The following is a 26,882-nucleotide window of genomic DNA, read 5'->3' as shown; positions in this document are numbered from 1 at the left end:
CTGGTCGAAGGTCATTGATGTATACCTGTCGCCGGAAGTGAGAAACTTGCCATTGAGGCATGCAAGCTTCAAAGTACTGATGGGGGTGTTCCTAGATCAACTTCTTGGATAATGAGCTGATGTCGACAAGAAGCGATCCGTCAAAGGAGGGCCTTAATGAATCCCACATCAATGACACGGAACGGAGCTAATGATTTAGTGGAGGTAAAAACAAACTGTGACATATGATTCAGGGTGGCGATCACGAATGGATGAAGGATAATGTATGGCAGTGGATGGGACACGGTTGACACTTTCAGAATGACCCCTCTTGAACATATAACGACACTGATGCGATGGATCGGTAGCATTACCCCAAATGTGGATGGTGTGGCGAGGACCATGGTGATGAGACCGGTGAATGAAACAACCCAACCCGATGTGGTACGGAGGAAAAGTGTCATGTTCAAGAGTGACTTGCTACCTTTAAACTTTGATGTTCTCCCAATTTTTCCCCAGTCATTTCTGACCAGTACCTCTTTATTTTTGTCAAGCTTGAGGAGGATAACATATGCTTGTTCTATAACCTGCCCTTCGGGCAAGCCCATCGCTAAGATTTAACGAGCCTAGCGATAGGGAAACTCGTTCTCGTCTAAAGACAAGTTTGTCGCTATTTAATCATTTTAGCGAGTCTAACGACAAAGAAAACTCGGTCCTTTTCATTTTTAGAGAGTCTGAAAAGGTACAGAAAGTCAACTCCATAATTCCTTTTTCGTCAGCATATCCCTTAAGTCCGAAAAAGTATAAAACAATACAGAAGGGATGGCTGTTCGGTACTTTTAACGAGCCGAACAAGACAAGCGCTCGATCCTTTTGTGCAATAATCCCTCAGGTCCAAAAAGATTAAAATTTAGAGGAGGGATAGCGTTTCGGTTCTTTAACGAGCTGGAAGGCCAAAACTCGGCAAACTTTTCATATTTTACGAGTCAGTGAAAAGAGCTGAAAGAAGACTCGTCTTTTGAGGAACGAGTGATAAACAGGGATAGCTACAGATTCCAGGTACAGGTTGGAATTTTCCAATCACGGCAGTGTCACAAGGATGGCTAGGTGAAATCACTCTTCGCAGCTGTTTCTCAAAAGAGGTAAACACACAAATGGAAGTGAATGATCGGCCAAAATGAATGATGGAGGTGATGGATGACAACACGATCAAGGTTTTTATGGCTGATGAATTTACGATCTCAAAAGGTTATTTACCGGTTCATTTTTTCCATGAGCTTGAACTCTGGGGGAAACTTTTGCTCGCACTTTTCTATTTTTTAACGAGCATAGATTCAGGCCTAAAACTGCTCGGATTTGTGTTTATTTTTTAACGAGCATGAACTATATGCTAAAACTGCTCGATTCTTGCGTTTATTTTTTAACGAGCATGAACTATGTGCTAAAACTGCTCAATGATTTGCATGCCCCCAGCATCATAATGACGCATGTCAAAGCATGCCCCCAGCATCATGATGACGCATGTCAAAGGAGGGTGCCCCCCAAGCTTCATTGCATTCAACTTGGTGATTGGAATGAAGGTTTACCTTTGAATTTTGAAAAAGGGGACTTGTTTCATTTTTTAACGAGGTTGAATTGATCCAGTTGGATGAAAACCGTCGTGACGCCGCTTTGGCGAACGAGGCTCATAAGAAACGAGTCAAAGCGCAGTTCGACAAGAATGTCAAACCTCGCGTCTTCTCTGAAGGTGACTTGGTTTTGCTTTACGACCAAGAATCCGATAAATTAGGAGCAGGGAAATTTCAGTCCTTATGGATGGGTCCTTATATTGTTAAAAGGGTGTTAGCAAAAGGAGCCTACGAGTTAATGGATTATGACGGAATACCACTGGCGCAACCCCGTAACGGGTTGTACCTCAAGCGTTACTATGCCTGAATAGTAACCTGAGTGCTTTTGTTGTATTTTGTTTTCGCTAAAATGTTTGTTTCGGTTAAGTAATCCACCCTTCTCGTTTGTTGCAGATGTCGAATTATTCTGAAACATATGTGGGATATGCCGACGGTGCGAGTCGTAGTACGCGGGGTTTGTCCTCCGCAGCCTGGGCCATTTTTGATCCAAGCGGCGAGTTAGTGAGTTTCAGAGGTGTGTGTATTGGTCGATCAACAAACAATATCGCTGAGTATAGTGCGTTGATTGAACTCCTCTCTGATACCATTGCCCATGGTATACGCCAACTAATTGTTAGGCTAGACTCACAACTTGTGATACTACAACTCAGTGGTATATATTCAGTCCGCAATCCAGCTATTTATCGAATGTTTCTAAGGGTTAAGATTTTGGAAAGAGAGTTTGATTCAATCCAATACCAACATATTTCCAGAAACTTGAACACATTAACAGATTCATTAGCAAACTATGTATTAGATAGACATCTACGACATATATAAAAGAGATGCATCGGTGCTATGCAAGTGGATCACAAATAAACCAAAATAAACTCCGAAAATCAAAATATATATAAAGCTGTTTATAGTTCATACATAATGTGCTGAAGTCAAAACAAAATTGGTCATATGACCTAGAACTCAAAAAGATGCTAGGGGGCACCCTAGCCTAGTGGTGCTCATGAAAGTACGTCACGGTCTGTGCAATCATGCGCAAGAGACGAGTCCATCGTCTAGGCACACCGATGGTGTGTCGCTGCAACTGTAAAGGTAACTCGTCAATCTGTACATCCGGAAGACCACGAGTAAGGCTCTCAACCTGCTCCTGCACAGCTGCAAGTATCTCAGTATCACCAAGGTCGCGAATAACAACTCTCCTAGCAGGCTCTGCTGCTGGGGCAGCAACTGGCGATCGTGGACGAGCTACTGGACGAACAGGACCGACATCTGCATGCACCCAAGAGTTTGATCAGTTTTGAACAGTAACATCATGAATAAAAACAATAAACAGTGATATGGTCAGAGATTTTACCTATAGCGCCCCATTGCTCGCCATCCGGAAGCACCAAGTCCGGATCACCTCGGTAGTCCATACCCACATATGGATACTCAGAAAATGCCATCTCCTGACGCTCGAACCACCTAAAGAAGGACTCAGTGAGAGTAATATGAGGTTGACCAGCATGCCGGGACATATGGTCAACCCACCTCTGCATGCGTGGCTCGGTCGGAGAAGGAAAATCAAGCATGATGTACTGAGGTTGCATCAATGGGACTTTCTCCAAGACAAAGGCAGTCAAGATAGAACCAAATCCAAAGTTCTTCAGCCCCCCGTCCTTTACCTTGGTCAATTGACTTTTCATCTGAACAAGTACTACATTTGAAAAGAGAAAAGCTAGTAAAAGTAAAAATTAAATTTGACCATGAATCGAGCAGTTTTACCACGGAATTTATGCTCGTTAAAAAATAGAAAAGTGTGAGCAGAGTTTCCAGCAGAGTCCAAGCTCATTAAAAAATGAACCTATCCCGGTAAACAACCATTGCGATCGTAAAGCTATTAGCCTTTAAAAACCCTGGTCGTGTTTTCATCCATCACCTCCACTGTCATTTGGCCGATCGTTCACCCCCATATGTGTGTTTACCCCTTTTGAGGAACATCTGCAAAGAGTGATTTCACCTAGCCATCCTTGTGACATTACCGTGATTGGAAAATTCCAATTTGTACCTGGAATCTGTAGCTATCCCTGTTTATCACTCGTTCCTCAAAAGACGAGTCTTCTTTGAGCTCTTTTCACTGACTCGTAAAATATGAAAAGTTTGCCGAGTTTTGGCCTTCCAGCTCGTTAAAAGACCGGAACGCTATCCCCCTTCTAGATTTTAATCTTTTTGGACCTGAGGGATTATTGCACAAAAAGATCGAGCGCTTGTCTTGTTCAGCTCGTAAAAGCACCGAACAGCCATCCCTTCTGTATTGTTTTATACTTTTTCGGACTTAAGGGATTAGATGACGAAAAAGGAACTATAGAGTTAACTTTCTGTACCTTTTCAGACTCTCTAAAAATGAAAAGGACCGAGTTTTCTTTGTCGTTAGACTCGTTAAAATGATTAAATAGCGACAAACTTGTCTTTAGACGAGAACGAGTTTCCCTATCGCTAGGCTCGTTAAATCTTAGCGATGGGCTTGCCCGAAGGGCAGGTTATAGAACAAGCATATGTTATCCTCCTCAAGCTTGACAAAAATAAAGAGGTACTGGTCAGAAATGACTGGGGAAAAATTGGGAGAACATCAAAGTTTAAAGGTAGCAAGTCACTCTTGAACATGACACTTTTCCTCCGTACCACATCGGGTTGGGTTGTTTCATTCACCGGTCTCATCACCATGGTCCTCGCCACACCATCCACATTTGGGGTAATGCTACCGATCCATCGCATCAGTGTCGTTATATGTTCAAGAGGGGTCATTCTGAAAGTGTCAACCGTGTCCCATCCACTGCCATACATTATCCTTCATCCATTCGTGATCGCCACCCCAGTCCATTCAGCGTTGGCATCATAGCAGGTTCCATCCACGTTAATCCGATAGCAGCGTCGTCGACTGTTGAGATTCAACGTTGGCTATCCGTCGAAGACTTTAAACCGTCACGCAAGTAAATAGAAATCCATCACGCAGGTAAAAATCGCTTCATTGCCGCAGGTATCATTGCATTCAAAGGCGTACTTCAGCATATCGTTGTCGATTTATTTACACGTTTACGTTTGCAGCTAGGGCCTTTTTTTTTATGCGTTTCGATCCTTTCTTTATTTCATGTTATGAATTTTATAAATAGCTGTTAGTTTAGTTTTTGTTTCGTTTAATTTTTTAGATTTTAAATTCTAACTTTAATTTGTTTAGCGTAGGTCCTTTTGGGGCTTTATAAAAATTAAAATCAAATTTTCATTTTTTTTTTTTAGGTGTTATCGTTTTCCTTTATTAGTTTTGGGGTTTCTCATGTGTATAAATGGATAGGTTAGCGTAGATTTTTTTTGGGATTTTAATTTGTTTTATTTTAGTTATGTATTTTAATTTTTAGATTTTAATTTTTTTATAGTTTCGTTTTTTTATATAGATTCATAAAAAAATAAAAAATAAAACAAAAATTAAAATGTTTAGGTTTGATCCATATTAGTTTAGATTTTAATTATTAAATTTTTTTTAATGTTTTAGATTTTAGTTAGAATTACATTTTAAGTTTTTTGTGAAGTTTTATAAATTAAAAAAAAAAAAAAAAAAAAAAAAAAAAAAAAAAAAAAAATTCTTTTAAATTTTTGAAAAGTATAAAAAGTTTTGTGGAAATTTTCTTTGCCAGATCCAGTTATTTTTTCGAGAAATTATCATGTTATATCTTTCATGCTGAGATCTAAGTCGGGATACGAATACGATATCTAGTTAATAATTCATGATTCTCGTGGTGACTTAAGGCATTTATCTCTTCAAAATTTTCAGTTGTCGGATATCGTTTTGGTCATGTGATTTAGCTGATGACAAATGATTGTTGTTCATGGTTTATGTTTTCCACATCGTCTAACAAGTAATCATTGTAATAAAAATCTCTCAAGGCACTGGTTTGCTAACTAATCAAATCATTTTAGTGCTTATCTTAATCGTGTCTCGTGTCTCCCAACCAACTGTTTGGCAGTTGGTCTTCATCATCTCGCAGGGTCTACCCCCCTTAGCCGCGGGAGACAGGCTTAAACGGAGGGATCGGGGATCAGAGTGACAGCCCCCGGTCTGAGCGTTGTCGTGTCAATCCGCGCGACAACAGATAGCAGTAATGAAGTTTGCCCAAATAGGAGGGAGACCTCTAAGGGTTACAATCACCAATTCCCTGTCAGACATAGTTTCCCCAACTCTCTGCAATTGATCTTTAAGACGAGATATCCTCATAATGTAGGATTGCATAGATTCTCCTTTATTCATCTTCATATCTTTGAGTTGATATTTCAAAGAGAGGATTTCATTCAAATTGTGGACTTCATACATGCCAGCTAGCTTATCGCACATGTCCTTAGACTTCTTCAAATTCCCAACATAAGCAAGTAAATTATCTTATAAACCATCAGCTAAAATTTGCTTTGCTTTTAACTCACCTTTCTTGTACTTATTCTTGGCAACAACAGAAGCATTCTCTGAAGGCTCGGGTACCTTTCCTTGAATGTATTCCAAAACATCATTGTTATCAACTATGATCTCCAACTTGATCTTCCAAGCAGCAAAGTTAGATGAGTCACCCAACTTCTCATTTTCCTTGAAGAAAGAGGAAGACATCTTGACTTGATTAGATAGGCTCCTTCAACTTTCCAAAGATGATTGCTTCAATTCTTGTCTCCTTTTGGGCTTGTCCTTCACCTTAGCTCTAATACCATGTTAAATTTCACACTGCTCTATGTTGATTCAATTACTTTAGCCCAATTCAATTCTTCAATTAGTAATCTTTCAACAATAATTAATATTTCCAATCATCAACAGTAATTGAAGATAGAACAGTAAATGCAATGACAAAGGAGACAATTAACACATCAACAAGAGACACCAGATTTTCATTCAATGACCAAGGAAAAACCCACTATGGGGAAAACCCTTTGAAATTCTTATTCTATTAGATTGTCATAAAATGTTCAACAGAGAGTACAATGAGCCAATACAAAATCATCTAGCAAAATTAACCCAACAACATTCAGAAATATGTTCCCAACATCAATATTTATCAGAGACAACTTTTCTTGCTTGCGGTCAAATGTCAAATTGTAACCCTAGATCCCAACCGCGTGGAGGAGGAGATATGCATGCGGTTGAGAGCTTCCAACCACACGGATGAGCTTGTGTGCCTACGATTGTAACCAAAATTTGTCTGTGTCAAGCCTACGGTTGGAAATTCAAACCCTAAACACACATGTGAGCTTCAAACCCTACAATTTCGGACTTGTACGAACTAATCTTCGCGACCCAACCTCATACTTGTGCAAACCGATCAATGAAGAAGAGAAGAAAAAGATGTTTGGTGATGGCCAAATGAGCTTGAGGTCACTTGTATTTATAGGCTTACAAGGGTGTCCATTTCCCTATTAGCGCCGACCTGTCCTTCTGTCACTTGTATTTATAGGCTTATGCTAGGGTTTCATAAATGTATACAAGGACTTGCTGACTTCTAGGGCTTGCCATTATCAATGACACAAAGGACTAGCTTCAACAATGCTAATGACATCATATTGACATCAATGGCAACCTTATCCAATCCTACTCGTGCCCCTCCTAGATAAGGAAAGAAAAGCCCAAGGATAATTACATTTGAATAAAAGGAACTGATGACCACCAAAGTGAAATAAAGTAACAAGCATAACTTCCAACATCATGATTCATTCTCTGACTTCAACCCATAATCCTTACTTAAATGCCTAATACATTAAATGTAAACACTTGGTATGAGACAATGACTAATGTACCTCATGTGTGTTAAACCACCATCATCGGATGAGTATGTTGATCAGGTGAATGAGCTGAGCATATGAAGAATAAGAGGCATCTCAGGAGCTGCTGTATGTGGAGAATGCTGGTCATCATCTCTACAATGATATTTTCTGTCAAGAATATGTGTAGCTGCTAGCTAGAAATCTGTATCATTCTCCTGAGGTTACCCATGTATATGGATGGGTAACATGGCTTTGTTTTGTATTGTTCCCTTCTAGTTATATTATCTAATTTTCTGACCATTGACACTAACAGGAGTGACAGTAGTTGGAAATGATTGGAAAACATTGATTAAGGCACTTATCTGATAACAGAAACAGATGCCTCATAATTATATCAAAAAGTCCTCTATGTAAAGATGATCTTAGCTACAGCCCATCCACTGACAGTCCTGGGACCTTTCCTCCACCACCTTCTACCACTGAAGGAACTGGTTGCTAGATTTGCTTTTTTATTACTATCATAAATACAGAGGAATGAAACAACAGAAACCTGCACAGTTTTTTTGTTGGATGCATAAAAGATATCTAAAATACATCATCCAACAGCTCTCTTTTAGTACAACTTACTATGGTAACATATGACATGAATTTAGCCCCGAGCGCTAGCTCAATTGGGCAAGTTCCCATCACTAAAGCACCTCGCTAATGGAGGTCATGGGATCAAATCTCCTCGACGTGCTCGGGGTTAGGCTCTGCTATTAAGCCGGTGGAATGTGAACCCTTCAGGTGGATCTGCCCAGATATTTCCTTGGAAAAAAAACATATGACATGAATTTTGAGATATAGTAATACTTCAGATAAAAGGAAGCATATTGTCATTCCTTACCTCTTGACATATTTGTCCAAGGCCTTGGGCAACTCAGTAGCTTTGACATCTGAGAAAAGAAGACAAGTGAGAAAGCACTTTCTTACAACAAATACTAGAAAATAATAGTTGTGAAATTCAAGCAACAGTCTATGTGTTTTAACCTTATGCAAACTCTGAAGTTAAGGAAAAATATGCTTAAATTACTCTTATTAAACTACAATCAAAATACAGCATATTACAAAATGTCGGGTTACAAATGGACCATCACCATGATGCCAAAATAGGGGTAACATTATAAATCCCCTGTTCATAAATGCCTAGTCCCAAATGGGATGTCAACAAAACCAACCATTGGCCCAAATTTCAGCACAACTGTAAAATAATATGAAGTCTGAAATCAAAGTCCCAAAGGGTGAGGCAAATCAACATCATGTGTTAGAAAAACGTGCTCTAATACTATGTTAGAAAACAAAGAGAGGAAAGCTCAACAATCGTTTAATCTCCTATAAGCATGCATCATTAAGATAAGAAAATCAAGAGAATAAATTACAAGAGACAAGCACCAGTACTGATAGAGGTAAAATCCCTACAATGTGTAGAGGCAGCATCCACTATCAAAGATGAATCACTTCATTAATATCCAAATGCTGTTCCAATAAAATTCCATGATTCCTCGACCATAGTGATCCATAAAATGTCACAGGCATCCCGATGTACATTTTGTCACCTTAGATCTTAATACTTTCAATCAACTTCTTTGGCTTACGACAAGATTTTCCTTCATTCTGTGCATTTTAATTTCAATTTTGTCATCTTATGTCAACAGATATTACTGCAGTACTCTAGCCAGAGTTGTGCTCTATTCACTTAATGCTATTGTGTACTCTAATCAAAGAACTTGTTGCAACAAATTCACCAATCACATACAAAATAGAAGTTAGGACCAATGTTGCAAATATCATTTTGGTGAATATGTCATTGAAGGTGTAGAAAGAACATCTCAAAAATATTAATAAAATATCAAAAATTATCAGAAAAAATCGATAACAATAAGCTTAGACCTACAGAACTCTTAAAATGTCAGACAAATCAGAAACCTGAAAAATTTGGGAGAAATTGGAGAAATTTGCAACACTGATTAGAACATAGACAATTTACCCTATGAGAAAACTCCAACAACAAATAAGAGGCTTGCTCAACTCTTTATTAATTTTCCAAAAATGTAAGTTAGAAAGAGATCTATTGCCCCCTCGAGGGTAACTACTTCCAGAGCCACCCTTTCATGGAGTGTGGTATTGTTGCTTGCATCAGCTCTCTTGCTTATCTCCTCTGGACCTCAGACTTGTTCTTTCAGTTTTCTCCTTCAAATATATGATGATTTTATCTCACTCCTCCATAGTTTTTCAAATAACTCAGATATGGTATATCAGCTCCTTTCTTCTCTTAAACCTCAAGTGACACGTGCACTTACACATGGTGCACTGTGCTTTCATTGCACATGATCATGCTACTTTGGTTTAGTTTGTTCACTTTAGTTGTTGTGCTACGGCCTCATGTGTGGTTTCCGGCTTAGATATGGTGTGATGGCTTCTTATCTAGTTGTGAACATGGCAAACATTTAGTAACACTTCATAAACTAGCAATTTTATTAGTTGTCTCATTGTACCATGGGAGACATAATTTTCCTTTAGATAAGCATTGTCACATCTTAAGTCAAGTCATACCACTAGAGATTCGATGCAATGGCACCAATGCTATCATGAGTGGATACCTAGATTCAATGGCACTAACGCTATCACTACTGAAAAGCACATACATGATTTCTATTGGGCAGTGAGTGCTAGGCTTATAATGGAAGAAGATATTGTCATGATGCTATTTTCCCTCACATTTGATGGGAATGCTCGAGATTGGTATCTTAGTTTGCCTCAAGGTAGCATTCCTAATTGGGATACCTTTCATGATGCATTCAAGAAGAGATGGGCTTCGGCATTAGATGGAGGTCTTATCCTTGAGAGATTCCTTGTAGCCACAAAAACTAAGAAAGAAACTATGAAGGAATTCACTCAAAGATTTGATAACCTCCTTAGAGAGATCCCTAATAGATTTAGACCTTCTGATGATGCTATTCTTGATAGATATATTAGATCTCTCCATGGACATCTGACATATGCCCTTAGGGACAAGAACCCCAAGGACTTAGTAGAGGCTAAGAAGATCATTGTTGAAGTTGAGCAGAATTTGAATGCTTCAAGAATTGAACTATTTAACTATCCTAGGGTTAGGATTGATCCTAAGACCAAATCTAGCTCTTAAGTTGATCCAGTCATACAAGCATTTTCTCAAAAGTTTGATAAGCTCACTAATGAGTTGATCCAAGGTCAAAAGACACTAATGAACAAAATGTCCATGATAGAGGGAAAAGGGATCTCAGCCTAGTTTTCCTCCTAAAGCTCAATTCAATAAGGACAAGTCCTTCAATAGAAAGACTACTGAGGGAGACCATGCCACTCAACAAAGTGTTCCAAACACCCTTGCCCCAACCAGCCTAGTTGGACAAGGAGAGTTCCCTTAGTGCCAACCTTCTGAGGAGCCTCAATCCCAAGAAGATAGTCTTTATAATCAAGAAGAGGAGGTAAAAAAGCCTTAGCACTTGAATAAAGTAAATGATATTGCTCCCTTCAATATATTGCTTAGGGACACCTACTTCCACCCAGAGCCCAACCAAGACGATAATGCTACCAATAGTAATCAAGCTAAACCTGTGCTAGCAATTGAAAATGGTGGAAGATTTAAAGGTATCCAATATTCTAGAAGGAATAATGATCAAGCCCAAGCAAGTGCTAGTTCAAGTAATCCATCTCAAGGGAAGGACAATTCCCAAGTGCAGCCTCAAAATAAACCGAAGCCAAAACCCAGGAATAATGATATTGCACTAGATGTTGACATGAGTAATGTTTTGGCCAAGGTGAATGTTCAAGTCCCCCCAATGGAGATGGCAAAACTTCCTCCCCAAAGGAAGCAAATTAGGAAGGCTTTGGTTTTGAAGATGAGCCTAATGACCCTCCTGTTATTTTACAAAATATGTCCTTTAACAAGAAAAATGGAGGTCATGAGCCCTTCTTATTGTCCCTAGTGATTAATAACCTTATACTTCATAATTGCATGCTTGATTCAGGTGCCTTTGCTAATGTCATGCCATTGAAGGTCATGCATCAGTTGGAAATGAACATCACTAGGCCATATAAGAATGTGTGTGGTTTTGACTCCAAGTCTATTCCTGTGCATGATCTCATTAAAAATGTGAAGGTATCTCTAGCAGCTAATAAGGACATTGTCATATTAATGGATAATGTAGTCATTCATGTGTCGGATACCTGGGGCATGTTATTATCAAGAAAACGGCATGCTTCAATAGGTGGACAATTACAAATGGATCTATCATATGCCACTATTCCCAATTCTTAAAGGACACCATTTGTGCTCTATAGGGAACCTCAGTTGCCTGATCATGTTGAAGAAATTGAACCATTCCCTTTTCCCACTCCTATTAGCAGTGAGATCAATGTCATCAAAAAGCCAAATGTTGTGAGTCAAAAGCCTCCTAGTAGCTCCTCAAAATCAATAAAGCCTCCTGCTTCTCAAGAGGTCTGCCATATCAAGGAATCTAACTCAAGGTCAACCATTTCTAAGAAGCAATGAATCGAAAACCCAAAAGGGAATACCAAGTAGGTGATCTCGCTTTGGTGGATAAGGACCTTTGTTAGAATCCATGGGAAAGTAAGTATGGGATACTTTTACATTTCCAAACTGGATGGTGAACTTTTTCCTTCTCTGTTGAAAGGGAGCCACCATACTTTCTTTGATGGAAACTGACACATATTTATCAAGCATAGTAGTTAGTTGCATTGCATATTGTTTGAGCATTCTAACATCATTCATATCATGTTTCATGCTAGAATAGTTTGCACTTAGAATATATTTTATTTGTTGTATGGGTTTTATTATCTTCATATAAAACAATACCCTACACCCAATGCACATACTCCCAAACAAGTTGATTGCAATGTGCAGGTTACAAGTCTACAAGCCCAGGGATTGTTGGAGTTTTTATGAACTCCCCGTTCGAGCATATGAATCATGCACTCTACAATGAACTCATGTCCCCGAGTTGGAGCCAGATGTTACCCACCAAAATGGGTAACCCCATAGGATAAAACTTTTCTCCTATTCTTGACAGCCAACCAGTCAGCCATGCAGCCAAAAGCCCTTGACAACCACCACTAGCTGATAATATTCCATGTATCTCTACCAGTTGCATTAGCGATCTACTCCTCATCCATCCGGCATGAGCACATGGACAAAGGTGGGCTTCCTCTCAAAATGTACTTTGATTATTTTGCAATCAAGTGATTATGCTTGTTTGTCGTTGGGAATTTGATAATGATTATGGGGTGATCTGGAAGAAGGATGGGCTTTGGTCGTGATCTTGTTCTCTCACCTTAAATAGGGGATTAATATACGATCCTAATCCAGTGGGACCTCCCTTAATGACCCAAACGGTATAGGAGGGGCACTACTCGGGAAACCCTGGTTGAGATAGTGTAGTTCCATTCCCCCATATATCATACTTAACACTTTCCATCTTACATGGCAAGTCCATATCTCACCTCCATTCTTCAGGTTCAACATGTCACAAGTTATTTGGACTTTGGCACCCATATGTCCACATACCAAGGTAGGGCCTAGAAACTTTTCCCTAGGAGGTTGATGCAACTAAAATAAATAGAAAGATCATATAATGGCCATAGCAAAACTAAAAGAAAGAAAATCAAAATGGAAAATATGGTCAGGGACATACAAATTAATGTGGGCAAAAGCCTAGCATGAGCTCTACCTCACTCATATGGCCATCACCCGATTCATGGGTACATGTTGCTCCATTACATCAAAAGGAGGAACCCTTGCATGTCCCAACCTCGATGAGCAATGAACCAACTCATCATTAAGGGGCTGCTATATCATTCAAAGCAAGCTCTAACCCTTGAGCTATGAGCAGTACTACAAAGAAAAATCAAGAAACAGTAAAAGGCACATGAAAGGGGTGGAAAAACAAAGGCCAAGTTTGCAACTCATGCATCGACGAATGCTCCCTCCTCACATCTATACACTCAAGATGTGGATACCCCCATCATTTAGTCCCTTTGACCTTGGCACTTGGCCATGAAGCCTTATCCCCTCTGTTACCATCATTATTATTCACTAACACCTATCAATGAAGGGTGAACTAAGGAAATGTTGCTTCCCCTTAGGGGTTGGAAACATTTAATAGGATTGTCCTTTAGCCACTCCTACCTAGGGTGAAAACACCATTGCGAGTTCAAGGCCTTGATTTTTGAAGGGCATCCTTATCTGAAGTATTAAATAGTCCATGACATTCAAGTTTGGCCACTTAGATACAGTAATGATCTTTGTCCCTAACGAATGGTTGTTTTCACTAGAATTTGTGTTTTGATTGTTAGGTGGTTCACCACCCCATGTCTTGGGCACCTTGTCCATAGGTACCCAGGCCATTAGATAAGTATACCGGCACAAACAAGTAAGCGTTGAGACTTTAGGTCCTCCTAGCAGTAGTAACTTATGACACATGTTCCAGAGCACCTCCTGCACCCACAACATTGGATGCCCTTGCATCGGATTTGATGATTCTTCAAGATGACACACTTGGACCCAGCATGCCTCTAGGCCAGTCTTAGCACCAATTGATGGATGGTACCTAATTCAGAGCCCAAATGAGGATGGTCTCACCTTCAGAGACTAGGGAGGTCTAGTTGCAGTTGAGAAGCCCTCAACGTTGGACCAAGGAAGGCCACTTTGAGCAGTTGGAGACCCATGGAGACCACTTTGCGGTGCCCCAAATTGATCTTGGGACCATATAGGCGCCATTAAGGTGAATTTGAGGGCCAACCCTCAAATCTTGATTTTTACATGCTTCTACATCATCTTGGACACCTCATATCACTTGGACATGGCATTTGGAGTTCATTCTTATCATGACATCAACCCTAGAGAGCTAGCAGCTCACACGTGTGGCCTAATTAGGGCATTTAATGTTGAAGCTAGTGGGTTGGTTTGTAACCCAAGGTTGTGTTGTAATCACACTTGTTTTCTAGGGGCTTTTAGGCTAATTAGCTCTTGTCCTCGTATAAATAGAAGAGAGGATCATTCATTTATTTTCAATATCACTTTCCAGTCGTGACATAATTCAACCTCCTCGAGAATTTCGGTCCTTTTGTGTCTTAGAGAGATGTGATTCTATGGAGAACTTTGTTTGTTGAAGTTATTTTCTTGGCACTGGAGAAATTATCTTGGATCAATAGTGGATTATACATGCATTTTATCTTGTAAATGAACATTGTTCTTGATAAATTCTTGATCTTGTATCTAATGTATGGAATGCATTGATTATCTAGGGTTTTTCTATTGCACTATTTGTTATTGAAGATCAATTGTATAGAATTTAGATATCATCGTTGTATGCATTTCTCACGAATGAAATGTGAATGGTAATCCCCTTGGTGAAACTTTTTAATAGCTCTCCAAAGTGATATTAATCCCTCACAAAGATATTAGTTAGGGTTTTGTACTTGGACATCATACTCCTTTGCAAGATTTAGCCAATTTATCACACCCACAAACTACATCATCCCAAGGACTAGGCATTGGCCTTGTCAATTTGGTGATCAAACCTCTTTTTATCCATAAACTCTCTCTCTCTCTCTCTCTCTCTCTCTCTCTCTCTCTCAATTTCAATTTCAACCCTCTTAAGGATAAGCAACCGATCTAGGGCTTGGTGTGAATTAGCGAATTAGCCTAGAAGGTAGATTTTAGGTTGTGGAAGGATTCAACATTAAGGGAAGAATAGGTTGCCTCAAAATCAACCTCCCTTAGTGGCCATTCTTTCCATTTCAAGCTCTAATACTCTTGCCCGAGGATAACCCTAGTTTTGTTAAGCTTCAACTTGAGGACTTTTTGATGGTTTCTTATGCCATTGGCTTATTAATATGCATTTTTGGGAAACCTTTTCTTGGCATATTGACCTTAGGATACTCCATTTTGCTTGTTATTTTTCAATCCCTAGGTCTAGTGTGCCCTAATTTGGCCTTTCTAAAGGATGTGTATTACCTCATTTTCCTTGGTTGAACCTAATACTTAAGAAGAGCCATCCTCTAGTAGCCTCTAGTGTCACCTTAACCGTTAAAACCTAGAATATCTCTAATAGGTGACCCAATAATGAGAAGCCTCCCACTGGTGAAAATTCATAAAGAGCAAGGGGTAGTGGTTGTGGTGACAGTGGGCCACACCTCATTGTTGTCACTTAGTCTAGTGCTTGTCTTGTAGGGTACCCCTCTACAAGACCTGCTAGATGTTGATGAAAGTCCACATCTACAATAAATTTGTATTTTATCCTTTTTATATATTTATAGCTTGTATCTAACTTGCCTCATTATAACTATTTTGTAGGGAAGCTCACTCACCTAACTTTGTACTTTTTATTAGGAACCCTATGATACCTAGTCAAAGATGATCACTTGCCATAATTTTTGTAATATCTATGTGTGTGGACACACACACATCATCAATTGGGTTTACCCAAGTGATTGGGGAACAATGTTATCCTCCCTGTTAGTGTCCTATATTATAGTAGTAAAAGAAACAAGTTTAGTCTTTTAAATTTATTTTGGTAAATGTGTAAAGGTTTTTCTATGATCTCTTAAAGATCAAGCTACTAGTCTATGTAAAGAATGTAAGATTTGATTATTGATGTAATTATGCTAGAGTGTGTGAGTGATAATGCTAAGATAGTCATTGTTTCCCTAAAATATTGATTTAAATGAGTGTAGGGTCAATGTCTCATACAAAATCATGAGTGAGGTCATAGTTGTGAAAATTTGAGAATCACACCCGAATCTACTACTGCAGCAACTGATTAAACTTCTATTTGTTAATTATTGAAACAGATTATTTACTGCTTCCTACAACAAATATTGAAGCTATTACAACTGCAGCCTTCACTTAATTAATTAATTTACCCAAAATAAGAACAGAACAATAGAGAAAGATACACATAAGTGACAGTATTTTTTGGACAAATGTCCTCCGAAAAGCCCAATGCGGGAAAACCGGTGCAACAAATCTGAGGGTTTTTATTATTATGCAAAAGTATTCTGAATACAACTCTAGATGCCCTCCCGGCAATCCAGTTACAGAGAAAATCACTTGGCAAGAAAGACTAGTGAGATTACCTCACTCAACACTTATGATCTCGGCTGATCCGACAGCTGAACTGCAAGTTCCCCAGCTACTTCTACGCTACCCCTACGTGGGCCCTACGTCAGCCTTTAAGTCACTGCATCAGCCCAACTAAGAATCGATTTGCCTTCAGGGGCCTTTTCCAGCTCTCCCGGCTCAGAAACGACAGCTCCTTAGCAAATTCGAACCTTTGCTCTGCTCTGCGTGAGCCCTACCTAGCTTTGTGTCACCCACTCTGCCCTCTGCACTGCCTCCTCTGTTTGCCTTTCTGCCTCTCTACTGAGTATTCTTGGCTCCAGAGATGATCCTCCAGCCAAAACTCTCTTTGCCCCTCTCTACAACAGCTCACTATCGAAATTCACCCAGCAGTTACTCTGCTCCAGAAAATCAAACTTTTGAACTCTCTATGTGTATATTTCCAAGTGACCCTCAAGCCTCTTTAAATAATCTCCTCGTTGACATTCAATGGCCCAAATTAGAAGCTAATCAATGGCTAAGATCATTTCTTCTTGATCCTCGTCTTCTTCTAGAAGTTACACCTGCAGTTTATATTAATATACTTTAATTATTTTATTTTCCTAAGTTTAGACTTAGGGTCCCTTTAAAAATAATTAATTATTTTAATACAACGGTTTCTGGGTGGAATTTCCCAAAACACTTTCTGGGTTCTTTGGAATACCTATGCCCAAGCCTCCTTGCAAAATTTGAGACCTAGAGCACATTCGATGCTACCAGAAATCAACACTCCCTCTTAGCGAGGAATGTGCTCTAGCAATGCAACATGTTGAAGCATCACTCTGTTATGTAACATCTCCCTCTATGTTGTTGATGTCTGACATGCTATCCAACAACCATTGCGCAAATGTTGCATCTGCATTGTTGCTAACCCTGCCACTGTCAACACTGCATTTGTACTGCAACTCCCTCTGAATTTCTGCATCTGTGCTGCTGCTGGCACTAGCACTGCCAACTGCCTCTACACTGCAAATTGTTGTTGCTACTCCATCAACAACGGAAAAACATCCCAAAATACTGAACTAACTGTGCTTAGTTTGATACCATGTGAATGTTGTAGCCTAGTTGTTGCTAGTCTCTGCGCTGACCCTCTGAATCTACTGTGTTGTTGCTGACCTCTGCTTTGTGTCATCTGCACTGCTACCAAATCTGCTCTACGCTATTCAGTCTCTGGCGCTCCTAGCCACTCAACTATATCTCTAAGACTCCTCAGCACCATCCGACACTAGTCCATCCTGCTATCACAAAACTAGCTCTCATAGCAAGGTAATGATCCAAGAGGTGGGCTCCTCAAGGATCATGCCCATCTGTAGTGTGAAAATTCCTGATCCTCAAGGAACCCCCACTGCAGCAAATATGAATCTACTTCACCTACTTTATTTTAATATACATTCATCAAGTTATTCTCTGAATACTGAAGCAAATTACTTCTGCAACCTACACTACTTAAAATTTGATTACATGAAATAGAAAACTGAGCAAAGAACAAGATACGTAGGACACAGTTATTTTTGGACAAAATAGTCCCCGGAAAAACCCAATGCGGGAAAACCAGTGCAGCAGCTCTGAAGATTTTCTATTATTAAGCAATAATTTTGAATAAAAATGTTGGTAGCCCTCCCGGCAAACTAGTGACAGAGAAATACAATGGCGGAAAAATTGAGTGAGTTTTAAGTTTTACCTCACTTCACCCGGCAAATTCCAGCTGATCCGACAACAAAACTGGCTAACCCCGACTACTTCTGCACTGGCCCTGCGTAGGCCCTACGTCAGCCCTACAGGCTCTGCATCAACTCTGCGTTGTCTTTTATGCCCACTACGTCAATTTTCCCAACAGTTCCAGCTTTCTGCGAGGAGGGCAGCGTCAGCTTCTACACTGGCCCTTTTGGCTCTGCATCAGGCCTGCGTGGGCCCAGATTGGCCCAGCGTCAGTCCTCTTAGTTGTTGCGCTGCCTCCAGTAGCTTCTCTCTGCCTCTCTGTCAGTACTCCCGAACTATCCCTACCCCTTTGTTGCAGAATGATCACCTAGTTCGAATTCTCAGCTTCCTAGCCCCAGAAATCGAACTCCAGATCAATTCGTTCTCTCCGTGTACGTTTCTAAATGAGCCCCAAGTCTCCTTCTTATACTTTTCTCGTTGAGACTTCAACGGCCAAGATTAAGTCTCTAATCAACAGCTAAGATTAAAACTTGACTTGATCCACCTTCTAGATCATTCTCACCCATATTTTGATTAATACCCATTAATATTTTAATTTTCCTAAATTTAGACTTAGGAACCCCATTAAAAATATTAATTATTTTAATAAAATACAAGCCAGGGGGAATTTCACCAAATGGTTTCTGGGTTCTTTAGAACTCATGTGCTTTAATCTCTCCACCAATTTTCATGGCTAGAGCACATCCGATGCTACTAAAAACTAACACTCCCCCTTAGCGAGGAATGTGCTCTAGCAACAATGTCCAATTGCATGTTGCTCTGTTTCTGAAGCATCTCCTTTCCGCAGTGTTGTCGCCACCAACATTGTGTTGTTGCTGCTACTGTACTACTACCCATGACACTGCCACTGCTACATCTGTACTATAGTTGCCTCTCAAATGCTACATCTGCTATGTTGCTAGCACTACCACTGCTAACATTGCATTCATACTGCAACTCATTTGCTGAAAGAAGCAACTTAAAAACATCCAAAATTAATGAACTTAACTGTGTTCAGCATAATAACATGAATGATGGAATCTGACTGCTACTAGTCTCTGACCCCCTGAATCTTCTGTGTTGTTGTTGACTTCTGCACTGCTGCCAACCTTACTCTGTGTTGATCAAACTCTGGTCTCAGACTATTGCATCTGTCTCTCCAACCAATCCACTGCATCATCTAACACTAGTCCATCTCGTTATTGTTGAATCTTGGGCTCCCGTAGCAAAGAATTGAGGTGGACTCCTCGTTATGAAACCAGCTCACAAAAAGATAGAAAAGATAGATCAACACTTTAAAAATAAGCCTCTTTGAGGGGGCAACCTCCTTTACATAACACAAATGAACAATTATTAGATGATTCAAATGACAAAACCTCCTTTCTATATATAGGAGTCTAAGGGGTCACAATATAACCAAAGCTGACCTAACAATAATAATATAAAGGCACTAAAATTCTCATCCTCCTATGTGGAATCTTCAACGGGTAAGTTCTTCTACTTGATGAGATACTCTGAAATTGATAGATTTCGTAGTTGTCGAGTTCTTGTTTCTTTGACTGCTTCAGGTTCCAATATGATTTTTCCTTCCTCATCAAGTTCTGGCAATATTGTTTGAACTGGAAGCTTGCCACCTACAACCTTCTTTAAGCATGAAACATGGAAAACTGGGTGCACTCGGGAAGCTGCAGGAAGCTCCAATTTGTATATCATGGTACCTAGCTTTTGCAACACCTTGTACAGATCATAATACTTTGGTGATAATTTATTATCCTTCTTAGCTTGCTTGAGTGGCATTTGTTTATATGGTTGTAGCCGTAGAAATACCCAATCACCTACATCAAAACTTCTTTCGTTGCGATGTTGATATACCTGCTGTTTCATTTTATTCTGCGCCAAGGTGAGGATATCCTTTAAGAGTTGAAAAACTTGTTGCTGACGCTCAATGTGATCTTCCATTGCTTGAACCTTAGAATTTTCTCTTAAATATGATGTGATGGATGGTGGATGATATCCATAAAGTGCCATAAATGGGGTCATTTTTGTTGCAGTATGGAAGGAAGTGTTATACCACCATTCAGCCAGATGCAACCATTTGACCCATTGTGTCTGTTTATCAAATACAAAGCAATGAAGATATCCTTCCAAACATTTGTTTACTATCTCAGTTTGCCCATCAGATTGAGGATGATAAGATGAGCTATGAGCTAACTGAGTACCAAGACAAGAAAATAATTTTGTCCAAAAATTTCCAGTGAAAATGGGATCTTTGTCGCTTACAATAATCTTTGGGTTTCCATGTAGCTTTTGAATTGTTTCCATAATGCAGTAGAAATTGCACTCGCTTTAAATGGATGAGATAATGCACAAAAGTGTGCATACTTGGTAAGTCTATCAACTACCACCATGATAACACTCTTTCCTTCGAACTTGGGTAAACCTGTGATAAAATCCATTGAAACCTCCTCCCAACGTTGGCTTGGAATGGATAAAGGTTGTAATAGTCTTGGGGTCTTAATTGTTTCAACTTTATTTTGTTGGAAAACCAAACATTCCGCCACAAACTTTTGAATATCTGATTTAACGCCATCCCAAATAAAAACCTTCTTAACCCTATGGTAGGTTTTTAGGAATCCTGAGTGCCCTCCTAAGGGAGAGGTGTGCAATTCCCTAAGAATCTTTTGTTTGAGTTGGGAATTCTTGCATAGGTATAACCAATCCTTGTACCATAACGAATCATTTTTCAATCTAAGGTATCAGATGTACTCGGATCTTGTTGTATCTTTTGAATGAGTGCCCACACTTCCTCGTCATTCTTCCATTCATCCCTTGCTTTGTTTATCCAATCTGGTTGGACAATAGAAATGGCGCAAAAAAATGCCTCCACACCATCATCCTTTCTTGAGAATGCATCTACCACAACATTTTGCTTCCCTTTTTTGTAGATGATTTCAAAATCATAACCCCACATCTTTGTGACCCATTTTTGCTGCTCTTCTGAAAATAATCTTTGTTCTAAAAAGTATTTAAGACTATCATGATCTGTTTTTACCTTGAAGTGTCTTCCCATTAGGTAGGGTCGCCATTTCTTAAGTGCATGTAGGATTGCCAACATTTCCTTCTCATAAATAGCTTTGTGTAAATACTTTCCTTTGATTGGATGACCTTCAAAAGCAAGGGGTCTTTCTTCTTGCATTAAAACAGCACCAATTCCATTTCTTGAGGTATCACATTCCACAATAAAGGTTTTTGTGAAGTCCTGTGTAGCTAAGATTGGTGCTTGGCACATTGCCTCTTTAAGATATTCAAAGGCCTTCGTTGCTTCTGGAGTCCATGAAAATGCATCTTTCTTCAATAATGTTGTTAGAGGTGCTACTATTCTCCCATAATTCTTAACAAACTTGTGATAATACCCTGTCAACCTGAGAAATCCTCGTAGATGCTTTATGGATATGGGGATTTTCCATTCCTTAATGGTTTTAATTTTGCTAAGGTCTACCTTAACACCTTCATGAGATACAATATGACCCAAATATTCCACCTCTTGTACTCCAAAGAAACATTTGGAGATTTTTGCATATAATTGTTTCTCCACCAATAGTTTGAGCACCATGTCAACATGTTGGACATGATCCTTCCAAGAGTTGTTGTAGATTAGTATATCATCAAAAAATACTAAAACAAATTTTCTAAGGAAGGATTTGAAATGGAATTCATCAAACCTTGAAATGTAGAAGGTGCATTAGTAAGGCCAAAAGGCATGACCAAAAATTCATAATGACCCTCATGAGTTCTAAATGTTGTTTTTGGAATGTCTTCAGTCTTCATTCTGATTTGATGATATCCTGATCCAACTTGGTGAAGTGAATTGATCCATGCAATTCATCAATAATTCATTAATGACAAGAATGGGAAATTTATCTTTAATAGTGAGCTTGTTGAGCTTCCTATAATCTGGACACATGCGCCATGATCCATCCTTCTTGTGAACCAATACTACTAGAGCAGAGAAAGAACTTTCACTAGGTTGAATTATACCAGCCTCTAGCATTTCTGCAACCATATGTTCAATTTCACTCTTTTGGACATAGGGATATATGTAAGGCCTGATGTTTGGAGGAACACTTCCTGGAATCAAATTAATAGCATGATCATGATCACGAATAGGTGGGAGGCCTTTGGGAGTCTCAAATACCTTGGAATGATTGTCCAATACTTTTTGGAGATCTAGAGAAATGGATGATTTCGATGTGGGAACCTCTAGTGAACATAATTGTGCAATTATGCCTCGTTGTTCTTTCTTTAGAAGCTTTGTCATTCCGTTAGAACTGATTATCTTTCCCAGTTTGCCTGCAATACCCCCTAATTCAACTTCATTTCTTTCTAAAGAGAATTGCATGAAAAGTTCTTGAAAATTAAAAGCTATTGTACCCAAGGATTGTAGCCATTGAACTCCTAGTACAACATCAGCACCACCCATTGGAATGGAAATCATTGGGCTATTCAATACATATTCTCCCATGGATAGCTTGATATTATGGTACTTTCCTGAGCAATTTATGGTTCCTCCACTTGCAACCATCACATGACACTCTGGTGCTGGATATAGGAAGCAATTCAATTCCTTGGCTATCTTACGATGAATAAAATTATGGGTACTTCCCGAATCAATCAACACTATTACCTTTTTCTTCTTGATATGCCCTTCTATCTTGATAGTTTGAGGAGTGGTAATTCCAACCAATGCATTACAAGATATGGTTGGATTCATTTCTTCTTTTTCTAGGGTGTGTTCCTGGTGTATATCCTCCTATTTTGATGTTTCTTGTTCCTTTTCTTCCTCCTCTTCACAATCTATGTAAAATAGTTTCTTCTCGACACACTTATGACTTTTAGTGTACTTACTATCACAACTATAACAAAGCCTTTATGCTCTTTTTTCTTCCAATTGTTGTGGTGTCAACCTTGTAGGTTGTGGATGGCTAGGGGCAGCAACACTTCCATCTTTATGATTGTGAGTGGTAGGCTTCCTTGTTGCCATAATTTTGCTTTCCGTTTTTCTTGCCAACCTAAATGCCTTCTCCAATGAATCTAGTTCCCAAAGGCGAACCTCATGTTGGATGTTATCTTTTAAAGTCCCTATGAACACATCAATCCATGCTCCTCTAGAATATCTTTTACCCTTATATTCAATTTTTGGAAGTCCTCAATGTGCTCCATCATTGAACCCTTTTGTTTGAGATTTATCAATTGGCTAAAAAAAGTGTTGCTTTTTGTATCCTCATAATGTGCTATCATTTCATCTGTAAAAATAGCCCAAGTGACAATTTGTTTATGAGAGCAAAGCCATCGATACCATACAAACTGATTTGGTTCCAAATATAAAGTTGCAATGCATACCTTTTGTGTGTTTTGCATATTATGGAGATCAAAAAATTGCTCCATCTATAGTATCCATGTTCCAGGATCCTTGCCATCAAACTTCCTCATATCGATCTTTGGAACATGGTGGTTCTTCGATCCAACGTTAGAGTCTATGAAATCATGATTAACATTTATTTTGTTCTCATCATGAGTTTCCTTTACTACCCTTTCGCCATTAGTAAGCATTTCTTGTAAAAACTTTGTCAAATCTGTCTTCAAATCTTCCATGCCTTTCGTTAAATCATCCATCTTAGCTTCTGTTACTTTTTGTGCAAAAAAAAATTGTTGCACTTGGTCTCGTAATTTTGATATATCATGTGCATTTCTTCCTCTTCTTCATGAGTCATGCTAGAGCTTTCGGGTTGCTTACTAGGTGTTTCCATTTCTTTCTTTGGGGCATCAATTACCGATAATAATGCTTCATTATGTCCTTTGAATTCCTTCAAACTAATTTTTCAAACCAAGCTTATGCAAAAATTAAAAAAAAAACTACACATCTTTTTTTCACTTTGTAGGAGCTCGATATTGAATCTAATGTATCTCTGTAATTTTGGATCTCGAAGGTCTAAAATTTCTTCCTGCAGTAACCCTCTGAGTAGTATTTTTAACCCCACAAGTCTGATCAAGATTAGATTCTCCAATGAAGAGTTATGTCAAATCTCCCACGATGACCTGAGTATAGACTGGTTCAGTATAGCGAACTTGTACAACGTGCCGCGAGTCTCTGTTTCAACCTTAGTTCTAAAAATGATACCAAAAAAACTACAGTCCGTCCTCTTTCTGTAACTTCTTACGAAAATTCAATCTGATGCTCAGAGCGAAAGTTATGACGATTTTCCCAAGGTCACCTGTTTGGAATGTAATTCAGGGGTCTGCAAAAACCCTAACTTCCTCAGATTATATCTTCGAAAATATAGCAAGACAAGATCTGAAATTTGGGCCCAAGGTTCAGACCGATTCCATCTCAAATGGGTTTTTTTTAGCTTCTGAAACTTTGTAGCGAAAAAGTTATAGCAAAAATGCCACGATGCCCTGTTTGGAGCAGCGAAACCCTAGAATCCAAAGCTCTAATACCAAATGTTATGAAACCAGCTCACAAAAAGATAGAAAAGATAGATCAACGCCTTAGAAATAAGCCTCTTCGAGGGGGCAACCTCCTTTACATTACACAAATGAACAATTCTTAGATGATTCAAATGACAAAACCTCCTTTCTATATATAGGAGTCTAAGGGGTCACAATATAACCAAAGCCAACCTAACAATAATAATATAAAGGCACAAAAATAACAATAGTGGGATTCTATGGGGCACAATAATAACAATATGGGGACAATAGGGGCACAACAATAACAATAAGGGATACAACTACCCTCCAAAAAGCAGTGTGATAAAGCATAAGAATCATCCTGATTCATTCAAGCAAGATTGAAGGAATTTAGTTTATGAAGGAGAAAGAGCTTCGGGTCAGTGGAACTACACCCTATCCATCCTTTAGACAAAGGAGCTACCACTTAGACGACTCATTATTTCGGGGGCAGAAAACAGTCTTACCGAAGGGAGCATACTTAGCTCCACTCAGACATCCGGCTACATACAATAGGGACACTGCGAATCTCTACACGTGCAATTCCTCCATAATTCGAGGAGCTCTTTATATGCGTTCGTGCATAGTTTTCAATCTCTGTAGAATACCACTTTTGGGTATTCTAAGAATCGCATCAGGACAAGGTATTATTCTTTTTTCCCATTCTTTATCACACATTCCGATGCTACTACCGTACTATCGAGAGGATTAGCTGCGAAGGGTATCTATCCAGCAGTGGATCCTTTAGATTCAACATCGACTATGCTCCAACCTTGGATCGTAGGCGAAGAACATTACGAAACTGCACAAGGGGTCAAAATCAATTGCTTCCACTGCTTGCATTGGCCGTTTTGACGTAAGGGATGAGTAGAAAAGCAGTAGAAACATAAACTCCATCACCCAGTGATGGAAGATCGGCATATCTCTGAGCGGGCAACCAACCTGATACCTTGATGAATTGGCGTCTTAATTCTGGCGACAATAGTAATGGGGGAATCACTAGTATTATAGGGACCTAACACTCCTCAAGGATCCTTCCCACATGTAGTTCTCCCGAATATAGCTCAATATCACCCCATTTCCCTCCTGGAGATGCGTGAGCACTCATGGAAAACTCATCTTCGTCAATCTTTGTTGGAGCAGCCTTACGATCATGTTTCTCATGCTTATCCTTTTGCTTCAAAGGACATTGGGATGCAAAGTGGTCCATCTCGCCACATCTGAAACATTTCACCTTCGAAATGTCCTTCTTCTGCTTTTTCTTTTGTTGTCCCTTTGATGCTAGAGCTGTGTTCTCCTCCTCCTCCTTAGTCTTTGTGCCACTCCCACTGCTGCCATTGAGGTTGACCATTACTAGGTCCCTCCGTAATTCCTCCTGTTGAAGGGTTGCCCACATCTCCTCCCATGAAAGTAGTCTTTCCCTACCCAATATACTTTGGACAAAGACTTTCCATTCATTTGAAACTCCATTCAGGGTTGTCCTTACCATCGCAGTAGACTGAGGAGTAGACCCCACTGCAGCAAGTTGGTCTTTGGTGTCTTGAAGATGTTGAAGATAGGAGTTAACTCCTTGTCCCTTCTGCATCAATGTCCGCTGCAAATTTTGTTCTAGGTACATCTTTCGTTGCTCGGAAGAGCCTTCATACAGTGAAGACAAAGCTTCCCACATCTGTCGTGCTGTAACTTTGCCCTGCAAGTGTGAAACCACGTGATCTCGAACTCCATCGAGTATGAACCTCTTTGCCTTCCCATGCTCGGCCTTGTACTTCTTCTTTTGATAATTGTCAATGGGAACAGCCACAACACTCTTGACGTAGGCTTCAAAATCGTATTCCTCTAGAACAGCTAAGATTTTGGTCTTCCATATGACATAGTTGGAAGCTCCTTCCAACCTGTCCTGATCTTTGAGCCCATGTGATGCCATCTCACCCAAGCTATCGAACTGACTCCTCTAGTCACTGCTCGGCACTGCTGCCTAGCAAGTGAGAAATTCGAACTTTTGGCGAGAAAAGTTCTCTAAGGAGAAAATTCCCCTTCTATGTGTCTTTGTTCTTTTCCAACGGATTTCTGCCCCGGAAGAAATTGCGCCCTTCAAGCATTGCACTGAG

At 39.5% G+C, this 26,882-nt stretch overlaps 1 protein-coding gene across 4 annotated transcripts in view; it reads right to left on the bottom strand.

The window, feature by feature from the left end:
- The window catches only part of LOC149256028 (uncharacterized), a 276,058-nt gene that overhangs the window by 224,525 nt on the left and 24,651 nt on the right, over positions 1 to 26,882 (bottom strand). For all 4 annotated transcript variants that reach the window (XM_089457363.1, XM_089457362.1, XM_089457364.1 and 1 more), the window contains exon 2: positions 8,257 to 8,305. In XM_089457363.1, the coding sequence (XP_089313489.1) occupies positions 8,257 to 8,305 (49 nt within the window). The remainder of the gene's footprint in view (positions 1 to 8,256; positions 8,306 to 26,882) is intronic.

This window comes from Pinus tabuliformis, chromosome 7 (genome assembly GCF_031772625.1).
Source record: "Pinus tabuliformis cultivar Carrire ecotype Pingquan chromosome 7, CPIR1, whole genome shotgun sequence".
In the NCBI taxonomy this organism is placed as follows: domain Eukaryota; kingdom Viridiplantae; phylum Streptophyta; class Pinopsida; order Pinales; family Pinaceae; genus Pinus; species Pinus tabuliformis.
Note: the sequence above shows the minus strand (reverse complement) of the source record. Positions and strands in the feature narration are given on the sequence as shown.